The 16,087-nt window shown below is 36.6% G+C and overlaps 2 protein-coding genes across 3 annotated transcripts in view; both read right to left on the bottom strand.

The window, feature by feature from the left end:
* The window catches only part of LOC311290790 (uncharacterized protein), a 155,643-nt gene that overhangs the window by 30,449 nt on the left and 109,107 nt on the right, over window positions 1–16,087 (bottom strand). The window lies entirely within an intron of this gene.
* LOC311290813 (NACHT, LRR and PYD domains-containing protein 12-like) overlaps window positions 1–16,087 on the bottom strand; it is a gene marked incomplete at its 3' end in the record, with an annotated part of 49,621 nt that overhangs the window by 8,048 nt on the left and 25,486 nt on the right. Inside the window, exons 12-20 of the mRNA XM_084409526.1 lie at window positions 15,527–15,697; window positions 15,232–15,405; window positions 14,717–14,887; window positions 13,601–13,774; window positions 13,281–13,451; window positions 8,790–8,963; window positions 8,447–8,617; window positions 8,118–8,288; window positions 1,153–1,323 (exon numbers count right to left, since the gene is read on the bottom strand). Coding sequence (XP_084265652.1) covers window positions 1,153–1,323; window positions 8,118–8,288; window positions 8,447–8,617; window positions 8,790–8,963; window positions 13,281–13,451; window positions 13,601–13,774; window positions 14,717–14,887; window positions 15,232–15,405; window positions 15,527–15,697 — 1,548 coding nt within the window. The remainder of the gene's footprint in view (window positions 1–1,152; window positions 1,324–8,117; window positions 8,289–8,446; window positions 8,618–8,789; window positions 8,964–13,280; window positions 13,452–13,600; window positions 13,775–14,716; window positions 14,888–15,231; window positions 15,406–15,526; window positions 15,698–16,087) is intronic.

The following is a 16,087-nucleotide window of genomic DNA, read 5'->3' as shown; positions in this document are numbered from 1 at the left end:
ATTCTGTTTAGTTTAGTTTTCATGGACTTTTAATTTGCATTCTTCAGTTCCTTTTTTCCTTTGTTCAGTTTTCCCACTTCTCTGTTGTCATGGTAACTAATATGATTTGAATCATGTTCAAATGTGTCGTCGTTGATCACCTCATTTTTACCTGTGTATTTAAGTTCCTGTGTTTTCAGTTCTAATGTGTCTGGTCACATTAACGTTAAGTTGTGTTTGCTCGCCTGCCTGCCTTTTGGATTGTTTACTCGTATGGATTATTAAAGCCTTTTTGAACCTAATCTTCATCATCCTGTTCTTCCTACAACCCAAACGTGACATTTTTATTTTTTTACCTTATTGGAATCAAAATTAGGAATTGATAAGAATCAATAAGCAGAATCAGAATTAGAATTTCAAAAAATTCAAATGTCCAACTCTAGTGTGATGTTTCATTTGGTTTTTGGTTGTTCCTAGAGTTTAGAATTTGTTTCTAAAGCATTCCTTTTAAGTTTTAGCTTTATAACCATAAACTAACGCTTACATAAGGCTGCAAATAGTTTTGTGTGTGTGTGTGTGTGTGTGTGTGTGTGTGTGTGTGTGTGTGTGTGTGTGTGTGTGACAACCAAATAAGAACTTGTATAGAATGTTTTCTTCAATTAATAATTTTATAGATGTCAAATATTTTTTTTCAGTTTGTGTTGATGAAAGAGAACTTGCTATTATTAAATGTAATCATTTTTTTGGTGTGTGAAAAATGAACTAGAAATTCTAAAATTGGAGATAAGCAGCAATCACTACAAAATTGTAATGTTTACTGGATATTATGTGATGTTTTAATGTTTATTACAATTGTGGAAATAAATTGCTTCATTTATTGACAAAATATGCAAGTTTTACTGTTTAAGGAAATATAAAATCTGCACCGTTTTCATCAACGCAGCAGAAGTGTAGTAACTGATAGTGTTAATGTTCTGTTTATACCACAAGTGTATTGCTTATGAAAACAAATTCATGATCTTGCTAAATTTAATCCTCCATATTATGTGATGTGATTAATAAACAATGGATCAATACAAGACATGAAAATCAACTGATTATTGTTTTGTTGCAGCATGGTTTCAGGTTATTTTAAAAGTACAATTTTATTAAATATTTCAAGGTTTTAATCACCTGGTCTTTAATGTACAGCGTTCATCCTGTAGTAAATCATCGAGCTCCTTCACTCCTGATTGTCCAGGATCATTTCCTCTGAGATCCAGCTCTATCAGGTGTGAAGGGTTTGATCTCAGAGCTGAAGCCAGAGCTTTATAACCTTCTTCACTGATACTGCAGTCTGAAAGTCTACAGAAAAACAGAAGAAAAAACAAACAGTTGTTGTTATTCTATTTGGAGACACAGATTATCGCATCACTAATGGTATTTATGAATGGCTTCTGACAAATTGGACAAATTATGAACAAATTATTGCCATATAAAATAAAATCTCCCTTAGATATAAATACAATATATGCATTGACCAAAACCTTATTAAATTAAATAACTTTAATAACCTAATCTTATTAAATTAATAGTTCACCAAAAAATGAAATTTTTCAAATCAACATGAATTTTGTCCTCATGTTGTTTAAACATTCATTTTCTTCACTAAACACAAAAAGAGATGTTTAAACATAATTTTAGCCTCAGTCATAGTGTAAATTTAAAAAGTAGTAAAACTTTTTTTTAAGTTCATCTAATTAAATAAACCTTAATAAATGTACATAAACATGCACAAATGTAGATGAATGTTAATACACACTTCAGTTTCTCCAATCTGCATTGTGTATTTTCCAACAGAACACAGATCTTCTTTATTCCAGAGATTCTGAGTTTATTTCCACTCAGATCCAGCTCTATCAGGTTTGAAGGGTTTGAATTAAACGCTGAAGTCAGAGCAGCACAACCTTCTGCTGTAATGCTGTTATTATTCAGCCTGAAGAGAAGAGAAAAAAGAAAAGAAAAGAAAAGGTCTCCTCAGGTTTTTTTTCTGCCAAATCTACAGTAACGGAAGGGTTTTCATGGTCAAAGAGAGTGGGCACACTTTCTTAAAGAACACAGCAATAACATAGCAAAACTAGCAAAATGTAAGTAAAAGCTTTTTAAGCAATAAAGTAAACAATCAGTGTAAAATCCAAGCAAATCATGAGCAATGAGACAAACACAACAGAACAGAGACATTTTTTTTTTTCAGGTAGGAAATACTACTACATGTAAAAAATAAAGTAAAGAAATACTACAAAAATTGAATCAAATCATAAAATAAAAAACAGCATAGTCTGCATGAATTAAATATTGCTACAAAAGTTTTTCAGTCAGTTAATTTTGTTTGGTTAACATTACGGACACAGAGAGCAGCAGGTAGGCTATATTAAAAGTTGTCACCTAATGCACGGATTCAATATATTGATTTACATCTGATTTTACAACTGTTTACGCTCACTTAAGACATAACCGACTAGGTTTACCTGGACACCTGCCAAGTCAGGCATTTTGACAAACAGTGTGTATTGTAAAACTATACTGTACTATTGTTCAAGTGTGTACTGAATATTAATGATGGATGGATTGTGGGAATCTATGTTTTGATCATCATTCTGAATCTGATGCAGATGTAATCTTAGGGCCTGTTTACACCTGGTCAGTTCTTGTGTTTTTACTGATCGGATATCTGATTTATCAAAACGATTTCATTTACACTTGGTCACATAAATGTGTCTCCGCAAAACAGATATAAATCTGATCTTTAATTCCCGCGCTATATGCAGATTTAATGCATAATGCAGAGTTCACGACACCGAAAACAACAAATACAGTATGAGCTGCATTTTATTGATCATCAGCTAATTTCAAAATCGAACACTGTAATAAGAGAGAGCGCAGAAACAGCACTGGTAAGATCATTTAGTTTCCTTACTTTTACATTCATTTGCGGCAGTTTGCTGAAGAGATGCTCAGCTGCTCATCTGCGGTGATGTGTGTTGCAGTAGCACTCTCATATCTGGCTATAACCTCATATAGCCTATAACACACTCTCACACGTTTATTTTTTTTGACATTTTTGGGAGGAGTAACATTTACACAGTGGTGCGCCGTCAGGGCCAGCAGGGCCTTCTCTGCTGGCCCTGTCAAAATCAAAAAAATATATTTTTTCATAATTAAATTAAATTATTGTGTGTCTGAACATGTCTAAATTCAAGTCTATCAGTACGTTACGATTATATTCCCAGAAAGAAAGAATATGGTTATTTTTTGTGAGTCTGAGCTGGATTTTCCATATGTCATCTAAACGCAGCTCCATGGACCAGCACTAGTATAGCTAGCCTTCCGTTGAAGCTGCCATTTTCCATTTGATCATAACTTTGACTGACGTGTGTTTTCAGCCAATCAAATTGTGATGCGTAGTGAAAGAACGCCCCAGAGGCCCAGTGATGTGTCGACGGCTAGCCCGCGCTGATGTCATCAACATGTGTGGGGGGAGGTTGCATACTGTCTATGGGAGGTTGCTATATAATGTTAAATCAGATAGAATACATGTACAATAACAATTTTTGGGAAAAATAACATTACGATCAATTTCAATAGTACACTGGGTCATTTTGGGTACATTTGAGAATTTCTACGTGAGTGTTGATCGTTACTGAAGGCCCTTACTGAAACCCCACGGTACGCTACTGCATTTACATATGTAGTTTCAACAACCATATGCATTTAGACTTGTTTAGTTTTAACTGGAATGCATCTCCACCTCCAGTTGTGGTTTGAGCGATTGGATTTAAATCCGTCTCGAATGCGTTTCGGAAGGCATTTATACCTGGTCTTTTCACGATCAGATAGCTATCCGATCTGAGGATTTTTGGATCCTTTGTTGGATACATTGTCTATTCAGATATTCATGCAACAAAATATTCTCGGGGCCATGAAAGTGTGGTGAAAATGATCAAAAATGCTGGCAACCTTTTAAAAAAAGAGAGGAAAATAGTTAAGTGCAATGGGCTATGCAGGGGAACTGAATTGGGTGCTCGCATGCTGACATGCTTCGTGTGTGTGCACACAGGGGTCCACCTGTAAGCTTATGAGTGCAGAATGTAGTTCTCTTTTACAGTTTATTGCACTTTTAATAACTTATTAATCATGTTTTACTATTTTCTAGCTCATGTTAACTTTAATTAACCCTGCGCTCTGCAGATACACTAACTTACAGTGATATAAAATATATATCAAAATCTCTATGGATTGAAGCTTGTCGCTCAGGGTGTGTGATATTGACATAAAAAATGGTCAATCTCAATATTTTCTGGGATTTTATTGATAGTAGTGACAGAAATGACTTTTCCAATAAGTTTAAATAGATTTTTACCTTTTATGGGCATTTTAGCTTAATGAAGCATTTTTTTCTAACCTAATTAAATGTGTGCATAAAATCATAAATAAATCATATTTTGCATTAAATTCTAACATTTAATCAATGAAGTCAATTAGAATAATAAGACAAAATGGCTGTTACCAAGCAAATTAAATCAGTATCAACAAAATTCATCTTTGCAATGCAGAGGAAACACAGAAGCTGCTTCTGAAGTGACATTTAGATGCATTTACAGTCACAGACTGTTTAATGCAACTCAGTGGGACATGAATACATTTAACCTGCAGTTACAAATGCATAAATAATATTTTGATGTTTTAAACATAAAAAGCTGAATACTGATATTTGAAATTGTTAATAAAAATAAAAAGATACTTTAAATTGTGAATTAAAACAGCTAGTAGGTGGCAGCAATTCACTGTTAAAGGTCCCGGTCTTCGTGATCCCATGTTTCAAACTTTAGTTAGTGTGTAATGTTGTTGTTAGAGTATAAATAATATCTGTAAAATTATAAAGCTCAAAGTTCAATGCCAAGCGAGATATTTTATTTAACAGAAGTCCCCTACAGCGAACGGCCGGTTTGGACTACATCCCTCTACTTCCTTCTTTAATGACGTCACTAGAACAGTTTTTTGACTAACCTCCGCCCACAGGAATACACAAAAAAAGGGGGCGTGGTCTTGTTGCGCTCCCACGGAGAAGAGGAAGAGTTGCGTTTGTACAGTGTGTTTGTCGCCATGTTGTCGAGACGCTGTTATTTTCATCCAGGAGTCCAATCACCTTTGTTTGGCCTTCCCTGAGCGCATGCATCTCCACGTTATGGTAAGAGGCGTGACCTTTCCGGGCAACGTGCGCTAAGCTGCTGTCGAATCACAACACAGGAACCGCTGGCACAATCAGAACTCGTTACGTATTTCTGAAGGAGGGACTTCATAGAACAAGGAAGTCATCAGCCCGTTTTTAGGACAGTGAAAACAGCGGTATACAGATAAGTAAATTGTGTGAAAAATACTGTGTTTTTTTACACGCGAAACATGAACACATGATATATTGCACACTGTAAACACAATCAAAGCTTCAAAAACACACGAAAAACGGGACCTTTAATGAGTGAGTCATTGCAATTCAAACGATTCATTCAAACTGGTGATTCATTCAGACATACAGCGGCATTTTTGCCCCCTTATCTTAAATTTTGGGGAAATCTAAATGCATTTTAATAGACCAAATATAGATAAATATATATAAAACAGACTAATGCCACTCTAAATGCGCACTCGCACTGGTCAAACCTACTAGAATACATCACGTTTCTGTGCACTCTATGGGTCATATCATACACGCGGTGCAATGCAGCGCTAGGTGTTAAACAAGTATTTTCTGCTAGATTCTGCCCGATGCAGTTATCATTTTCACGTCCTGCCCCACGTTGTTTAAATAGCAAATGCATTTGTGCACATCTGTGAGCCCATGGGCTGCTGGTCTGTAAACGAGGTGTGTTCAGGCGCATTGTTGGCACGTTGCTATTTTGAGGCAACTGAAATAAGACTGTGCCATTGACCAGCTGAAACCTGGTCTAAAGTCAATGGCCCAGTATTTTTTTTTTGTTATTTAAAGAGCGCATTAGTCATGTGCGCCAATAGGCGGGTCCACAACAAGCATACACTCTGCTTATTACACACACATACCAAATATTACAAATAAAAAGGATTACAATGTAAAAGATTAATATTGTGTACATAAAGATATGGTGGAATCTGGCTTGTCCCATAGATGGCCTGCTTGCGTGCAGTGGATCTGGACATGCCCTAAGTGCACTTGCGCCGTGTGCTTTAGACCATGTGCTTAGATCATTAAAATAGGGCCCTATGAGAGAGCTTTTGTTGTGGCCCTGTGGCCAGTTGCATGAAAATAGCTGCTAAGTTAAAACTATGTCTTAAAAACTAGTCTGGTCAACCAGCAATTAGCTACGGCTAATCAGTCTTAATTTTCTGAATTAGATCAATCGGCCTTGATGATAAGTCTTAAAGAAAAAAATGAGATGACTAATTTGTAAGGCTAGTCTAAGCACTTTATGCAAGGGGCCACTAATCTACAGTATATGATGGCTCAGTTAATCTTAGATTAATCTACAATGTCAATATTTTGAAAATGTAATATCAAATAGTATATTGTTTTAAAGATGCTTTGTAAAGTATAAAACAATGTATAATACTTACATCAGTGTGTTGAGTTTACAGTGTTTATCCTGCAGAAGAGCAGCGATCTGATTCACTCGTGTGTCTCCTAGTTTACGTTCACTCAGATTCAGTTCTCTCAGGAGTAATGGGTTTTTACCCACAATTCCTCTCACATACTGACAGGCTTCATCTGCAGTAGGACTCAAAAACCTGCAGAAGGGAAGATGAAGCAGGAATTAATTCAGTTTTTAGCAAATCGTAGTTTTTTATTTATTAATAGTCTACTGTTAATCCTTGTTAACTTTGACAACAACAAAGATTATGCAGTTTACTGCATTACTGAATTTACAGCCACTTTTCCACTTTTGGGCCAAACTGTTCGAAGAACAATAAGAAACCGTTACAGTAATATTTCTACTTGATCCTGGTGTGGCACAGCACAATTACAAACTGTCCTCAGGCCGGAGTACTCAGCACGATTGGCTAACTGTGCAGAACCATGCAGGTAGTATGCGGGTAGTGACGTCGGCACTCAGAATTGACAGTTTGCAAAGACCCGCCCCCTTTAGTTACTGTTGCTGTATCCGACAAGGATATAACAACTCTCTCGCCACACATCATGTTCTCACGCAGTGAAAAAAACATTGCGGAGCAGAGAGGACACAGACAACGCGCCGACAGACAGGACAGAGACGGATACTTTTTATATAAAACAAAGTGTCATCTTTCAAATTTAGTAATTTTTAAAGAAATTTAAACAATAAATACCATTTTGTGTCTCTTTAATATGTCTGACAGATCAATGTAGCGCCTCAGTTAAAGCTGCTCGTGAACCGATCATCTCTTCTAGTTATTTTATAGCATCAAATAAACATGAATGAACATCTGAAAGAATGTTGTTTCAACTGCGGAAAGCCGTCAGTACACTCCGTTTATCAAGTTCAAATCCACGGATGTTAATCTATAAACTCTCCTGACTGCTTTGTCGGACAAAATGGCGGATGGCAGATTATGATTGGTCAGATAGCCTGTCAATCAAACTTAAGCAAGGAGAACAGTTTGGCTAGATGGTGGAAAAGAGGCATAAAATTCACCTGTATGTCATTTATGTTATATTATTTCCTCACGTCTCACCTCAGTGTCTTGAGTTGACACTTCTGATCCTGTAGTAAATCACTGAGCTCCTTCACTCCTGATTGTCCAGGATCATTTCCTCTGAGATCCAGCTCTATCAGGTGTGAAGGGTTTGATCTCAGAGCTGAAGCCAGAGCTTTATAACCTTCTTCTGTGATACTGCAGTCTGAAAGTCTACAGAAAAGACATTTATTACCACTCAAAAAAAATACACGAAAAATGATTTACATGAAATACGGTCAAATGCACTTTATTTATTTTATTTTATTTTAATCAGAGAATCAATCAATAAAAATTTTTAAAAATCACATCTGACAAAAGCATGTATTTTCCTTTCCTTTTATTTACAACAGTAATATTTTAAATTTGAAAATTAAAAATGTGATTAGTAAAATAAAATAATGGTTCATTGAACTCACCTGAGTTTCTTCAATGTACAGTTTGTATTTCCTAATCCGTTCTGGAGTTTCTTCACTCCTGAATCCTGCAGATTATTGTTGCTGATGTCAAGCTCTTTCAGACTGGAGTTTGATCTCAGGACTGTAGCGAGAGCTGAACAGCTTTCCTCTGTTAGACCACACTTACGCAGCCTAAAATGATGAACAGAAGAAGGAGAATTTACAAACACAAAATACTTGATGCCAACGTTTAGTGATCACTGAAGATTAGTGCTTGTGAGTTCTGTAGGGTTCACCCGATTTAAGATAATTTAAATGTCCAATAAAAATGTTAGAAAAGTTCAACTCACATCAGTGTGTTGAGTTTACAGTGTTTATCCTGCAGTAGAGCAGCGATCTGATTCACTCGTGTGTCTCCTAGTTCACGTTCACTCAGATTCAGCTCTCTCAGGAGTAATGGGTTTTTACCCACAATTCCTCTCACATACTGACAGGCTTCATCCGCAATATGACCCAAAAACCTGGAAACAGAGTAAGTACATTACATGCCATTTCATTTGGGTATTTTCATAATCTTGTGAAACGGCCTTTAGTCTTTTCAAAATCGAATTTATAAATGTGTTTTTGACAGTTGAATTCTCTTTTGGCAAAAAAGGGATTAAGACTATAGAGTGTTGTTTTAATAGCACTCACCTCAGTGTCTTGAGTTGACAATTCTCATCCTGTAGTAAATCACTGAGCTCCTTCACTCCTGATTGTCCAGGATCATTTCCTCTGAGATCCAGCTCTATCAGGTGTGAAGGGTTTGATCTCAGAGCTGAAGCCAGAGCTTTATAACCTTCTTCTGTGATACTGCAGTCTGAAAGTCTACAGAAAAAAAATTAAATTACATATTAAATTTTACTTTGTACAGTAGTTATGATTAATTAATTACGGGACAATAGTCTGAAATCACAAAATATGACAAAATCACACTAGATCTGAATACCTTACCAGATATGAGTAATTGTTTGCAGCAATAAGTAAAAATGTAACTGTAAAAGTTTACAGTATTTCACTACATTTGAAGAAGGAAGTATTTGTAACATGTTTGTAAACTTTAAAAGGAATATAAAGATCTACACACTAAAATGAAAAGCTTGACAGTTTAGCTCTTGCAAGTGTAGAAATCAATTTTTTTAAGATCAATTTTACTACTGTACTGTGAAGCTCCATTTATATAATGTTTTATTTTACAGTGCAAATGTATTACAATAGTAGCATACTTCTGTCTTTATTATTATTATTATTATTATATTTAAATGGTTTGGCTTACTAAAAACACCAGTGTGTAATTAATATGACAAATATTAATACACTATTAAATACTATCACAACTAAAAAGAAGACTGAGTCAGCTTTAAACTCCAGGTGCACATCAATGTAAAGACATATTTTACTCTTTTCAATTTGGTAACTGAAAAGGGGTTGGAGCTCTTAATTTTTCTCTCTGAATGTGTACCACATTAATGCATTAAAATGTACAACATTATATGCGGGTTGGGAGGAGGGCAGGCAGTCTTCTACTTAACCATATAACCATGGTTTCGTCTGTAACTAGTGTTCTATTTACTATTTCTATTTTTCTATTTAACTGGAAGATAAATACCTAAACAGTTACAAGGAATCCCCTTGCACTGCAGCGCACACTTGCTGGCAAGGGAGATAAATTCATGAAAACGCACAAGCCGACCCTGCAGCACAAATCTTGGGGAGATGCCCAAGACATTCAATTGTGACAAGACACCAGAGGCTTTTGGAGGTGACCTGGATCCTGAGCCTGTCCCCACATGATGAGAATGAGTTTAAGGTAGTCTTCCTGTGCAGCTGGTAAAAAAATTCAACCAGGTACCAATGGTAGCCGCCGCAAATTTTTCTGACATACCTCTGGCAAAGAAGGCTGAGCCAACTAAACCTGCCATCAAGCTTGCACAAGCCTAAAGCTATGCCATAGAGGTTGGCAAGAATGCATATGGCTTGTCCTGCTCAGTTAGTTCCATCACTAACGGGTAAGACGAAGCTTCGGTCAGAGAGGAGTGTAAAGCCACAAGCATGTGGGGTAAAGAATTAGAAACACGGCCAAAGCATTGCTGTAAAATTGTACACACGGGACAGTAGCTCATCAGTACATCTGTACTTGACATTGGGGCATCGCACGTTTTCCCAAAGTGCCTCATTAGTAGACACAATGAGTGCTGCCACACTAGATTTTATAGGTGGTGCTACCAAGTCCCACTATTTCAGGGTCCTGCATCACAGCCAGTGTGTGAGCCAACTGATCCAGGCATGTTGTCTTTGAGTTTTCGTAATGTTGTCACCAATACAGACGTAAATAATGGCACTGACGCATTGGGTGCAAATGCATTTTCTAATTAAACAACGCGGCGCAGGACGCGAAAATGATAACTGCGTCGGGCAGAGACTAACAAAAACACTTGTGTTGCGGCTGGTGCCACATTGAATAAAACTTCACATACACACTCTGGAGACATCAGAGACTTATTTTACATCTTATAAAAATGGGCATACTAAGTGTCTTTTAAAGGAGCTGTATGTAGTTTTCAGTGGCCTCTAGCGGTGATGTTTCAGATTGCAACCAATAAGTTTACAAGCGCGTGCTCGAATTTATGAGCGAGCACTGTGGGTACCGGCCAGACTGAGACGCAACACACAAAGCATCACCACAACATGCTGGAAACTCAGGTAAACTCCCACTGCAACCTTACAAAAATAGGCTACTTTTATCAGCTTGACGTTGAACTAATGCTCCATGCTCGTACCATGATAAGTATGGAACCCTATTAACCGTGCCGAATTTTGCCACTGCAAGCACCACTTCACATTTTCTTCAGGAAATGTACATTCTAGGTTTGTAGATAAGGTTTCTCCATGATTCAAATGCCCTGCTGATGTTGATCCGTGTTTTTTACCCGAAGTTCATCCGATTCACGTCTGGCCTTACCAGCTTCAGCAGAACATTTTTATTTTATTTTTTATCAATATGTGGAGTTTGTGTTGGAGTCTGTGTTTTGCTGGGCGCAGGTCGTTTCTTAGTGTTATCAGACATGTCATAAGTTGCATAAGTCATAAGTCCATGTCATAAGTTGCAGTGTCGTCGCTGTTGAGTGCAAAGTCAGTAGGCTAGACGAGGCGAGAGGCTCGGGAGCGCGCATGCAGGTGACGTCACTGGCGGTAAATCCGACCCGGGACCTTCACATAAAAATAAGAATACTTGCTTTCAGAGGTAATAGCAAAACCCGCAAAGTGGATCATTTTAATGTGAGATTACAACCCCTTCACACACAGGCAATAAAAAAAGGATTCGTTTTGGTAGAAAAGCTACATACAGCACCTTTAAGAGAATAGGGACAACCCTTTTAGACCATGTGCGCCGACCATTTTTCCCGTCGTCAAACTAGCAAAAGTGGATTCGGACACACACTAAGTGCACTTGCGCCGTGTGCTTCTAATAATTTAGAAATAAATGGCCATATTCTACCCTGATTTTAGCCCTCTGATTTAAATGTATCCTTAGTTTTGGTTTGTGTCATGCCAAAGTGTCATATGTTTTGCTGTGCTTTGTCAGAGAGTGCTCTTATGCAAATCTGTTATTTTGTGTTTGTTTTCATGCATGCAAATATGCACGCAACTACTTTTACTTTTGGCTAATTTGGTGGTTCAAAAGACCAAAACTTCAGCAAAACCTTGCCGTTTGACTCAGAAGAACAAAATGAATGTGTTTCCTTGATGAATCAATGCTGCAGAACTTGATGATGCAACCACGCTTACTAACGAGCCCCTGAATGTCCAACGAGACAAATGTGATACCACTGAAAAGCTGAGAATCTCCCCTTCACTGGACTTTTTAAATAGGTTAAATAGGGCGTTTCATAGGTTAGCTCCAGGTAGTTTGTTAAGAGCTAATCAAATTTCAGAGGGATCTCCTGTCTATAGGTCTCCTCAATTCATTCCACAAGTTATTGATCTGATATAGGTCTGGGCCCTGACTGGACCAAAATGTTGTTCAACTTTTTCTTCTTCTTGAAGCATTCTTGTTGATTTAAATTTGTGTTTGGTGTTATTATCGCACTCAAAATGAAATTCTATTTCATCTTTAGGTTTGTGATTTTGTTGTCAAAATAGAGTTGTATAGAGCAGAATCCTCCATAATGTCACTCGCATTTCAGAATGAAAACAAAAACCCAAGAACACTATACCCTGGGTTCTCAGACAAGGCTTAAACCTAGTCTCAGACTAAAATGCATGTTTGAGCTGTTTTAATTGATATCTTAAAATATGTCAGTGCCATTGTTTTGTCTCAATATGTACACCAGTAATGTTTTTTCTAATTTATGTTTATAAAAACTACAATGCCCTAATTGAACTAAGGCCTAATCATGGCTTAATATAAGCCCTGTTTTTGAAACCAGGCCTATATTTTCTTATTTAGCATGCAAAGTTAAGTTAACTTTAATCTTGCATCACATAGTCGCCGGCGATGCATAAAAGATGTGATGTTAGTAGCTACCTCGATTTTTATACATTTTTAAAGCTACTCCAGTAACGTCAGGAGCTATGGAAAATTTGCCTGCAGATCAATCACATCACTATGGCAGTGAGACTTTGAGAAGTCAGATGGTCGTTCAGTTGTTGCAAATGCGCCCAACGCACCTGAACACACCTTGTTTTCAGACCAGCAGCCCATATGGGTGCACAAATGGGCGCAAATGCATTTGATTTTTAAACAACGCGGCCCAGGACGCGAAAATGATAACTGCGTCGGGCTGGAACTAACAAAAAACACTTGCATTGCGCCTGGTGCCACATTGCACCGGTGTATGATAGGACCCTCTGTGTGCGAGTGATGTATGTTTGTGTGCTTAAATGAAAACAGTGCATTAATATAGAACGAACCTGACCTGAACATGTGAATTAAACTGTTTTATTGCACAACTTCCAGCCAATCAGATTTGAATATTCAGACAGACCACTTGTATAATTAATTACAATAAACCTGTAAACATTGGGTTGATTTTAATATCTTTAATTTAGTTAAAATGTGCACATAGCACTAAGAAAATATTAGTATTAGATCAGCACAAAAAAGTTATCAAACATCCTTAAAATGTGGTGAACTGTACTCACTTGAGTATCTTCAGCTCACACACAGGATTCTTCAGTCCCTCACAGATCTCTTTGACTCCAGAGTCCAGCAGACGGCTGTTGTTCAGGTTCAGCTCTTTCAGGATGGTTTTGGAGGAGAGAACAGTAGCTAGAACTGAACAACTTTTCTCTGTCAGATCACAATTATTCAGCCTAAACACAGAAACAGCATTATTTATTATTCAGCACATATTCAACACACATCAGATCAGCAGGTCTTCAATTTTGATCACATATGTAACTGATAGTCTCATATAATGAATTAACAGAGAAGTTATAATGTTTAAATCATGATGACTCACTTGATTTTCTCCACTTTGCTATGAGAGTCCATCAAAAGAGCAGAGAGCTTCTCTCCATCCAGATCTCCTAATTTATCTTCACTCAGATCCAGTTCTGTCAGTAATAATGGACTTCTGCCCAGAACTTTAGTGAGACACTCACACGCTTCCTGTGCAGCATCACTTTTCAAAAACCTACAGAACACAGAAGAGTATTTTAGATAATTCTGTCAAAATGTTTGTTTTTTTGCACCTTCCATTCTTTCAAGCTAAGCAAATACATGATGCACAATGCGAAAACAATGCAAAATCAATAAAAAATGTTTACTGTATGTTAAAATATATCAAAACTAATATATAATTATTGTGAGGAACCTTGATTATTTCTAACTGTATTCAGTAAATTATTTCTAATGATTTGAGTCAGTCACTTAGCTAGGTACAGCAATGTGGCGAATGTAGGAACCAGTCTCCACCTTAAACAGATATCTATACCGAAGGCTGTGTATCAAATCCATTCAAGCAGATAATTTTCACTTGACTGTGCTTTTCCATTGTTTTTCTAGTACTTTTAGTTGTGGTATCGAAATTGTGAAATTTCACTGGTAACTAAAATGTAGGTTTCAACCTTATACAAAGTTATGGGTCAAAAATAACTATTTTATTTATTTATTTTAGTTTTGGTGGGGGCTAGTAAAAATGATTAATTGAATTGTATCAAGAATCAAATTAAGAATTTTCAAGTCATATACACAACATTATTTAAAACATAATGACATTATTTTATAAAATTTCCATGGAGCTTTCTGGAAGCTTATTACCCAGAATGCTATAATTTATCTAAAATTTTAAATTTGAGAATTAGAAGATTGTTATACGATTACAGAAATGGTGTTAACTGATTTTAAAATTAGTTTTGGAGAAGTCTAATCAGAAATTCAAAATTATGTAATTATGTTTTATCACAAGGTTCGTGTCACAAAATATAGTTGTGTGACTGTTGAATTTCAGTAATAGGTATGCTGTAAATTCCTCAACCTTTAATTGCCATTCCTCTCCAATTCCCAATCCCCTTAGTTTCATATAGCAGATATCACATTTGTGGCTTATTTTGAAATATTTTAAGACATTAATCACCTGGTCTTTAATTTACAGCGTTCATCCTGTAGTAAATCACTGAGCTCCTTCACTCCTGATTGTCCAGGATAATTTCCTCTGAGATCCAGCTCTATCAGGTGTGAAGGGTTTGATCTCAGAGCTGAAGCCAGAGCTTTATAACCTTCTTCTGTGATACTGCAGTCTGAGAGTCTAGAACAGAAAGGAAAATGTAACATTCAGACGCTTATTCAGTTATTCTACAATTTATAAGAACAGAACACAAATTGTGCATGTTCTACACTAAAAAAAACAAGCAAACTAAATTTCAAATTTTCATATTAAAATCATGAAATGGAACCAATAATAACTTAAAATAAACTTATTAAACTGAATTTCTCATTAATAGAGATTTACATATTAATTCATACTTACAGTGCTTAGTACAATATTTAATAATACTGCAACTAATATATTTTAGCCTTAATAATCTTCATAATTTTCAAGACTATAATATATATTATCATATTGAAATGTGGATAAATAAAAATACACACTTCAGTTTAGTCAATCTGCATTGTATATTTTCCAACAGAACACAGATCTTCTCAATTCCTGAGTTTCCTAGTTTATTCTCACTCAGATCCAGCTCTATCAGGTTTGAAGGGTTTGAATTAAACGCTGAAGTCAGAGCCGCACAATCTTCTGCTGTAATACTGTTATTATTCAGCCTGAAGAGAAAGAAAAAGGAAACACTCTTCATTTAATCTTAAAACTTTCTTTATGAAAAATGACAATGTTATTTTTATAGATATTTTACATGTTAAGTATTAGACCAAGTAAAATACTCACATCAGTGTGTTGAGTTTACAGTGTTTATCCTGCAGTAGAGCAGCGATCTGATTCACTCCTGTGTCTCCTAGTTCACGTTTACTCAGATTCAGCTCTCTCAGGAGTAACGGGTTTTTACCCACAATTCCTCTCACATACTGACAGGCTTCATCTGCAGGAGGACTCAAAAACCTGGAGATAGAGGAAGTACATTGACATTACGTGCCATATAATGAATTTTCACAAGTTTTTCCAAGAGCCTTTAGTTCCCTTTCGAAAGGGAACTTGCACTGCGCCCTGAGACGCTTTGGAGAACGCCTCAGTGTGACTGATGACTGAAGTACTGTGTTATCACGGCAATCGTATTGGCCGGCGACAGCCATGGCGTCACTACTAGCGAGACCAGGAAGTATAAAAGGGCGCCTAGAGAACGTGTCATCCTCTTTTTGTTTCCCTTTTCAGGGACTGTGTTGCTGGTACTGTGGAGAGAATATCATGGCTTCCTACAAGCACTTCAGGAAGTGTGCCGACCCGTGTAAAAGATTTCAGATATCTGGTGACACTCATGTCCTCTGCTGTCTG

This window comes from Rutilus rutilus (genome assembly GCF_951802725.1).
Source record: "Rutilus rutilus genome assembly, chromosome: 5".
Classification (NCBI taxonomy): Eukaryota; Metazoa; Chordata; class Actinopteri; order Cypriniformes; family Leuciscidae; genus Rutilus; species Rutilus rutilus.
This window is presented reverse-complemented; position numbering and strand designations above follow the sequence as displayed.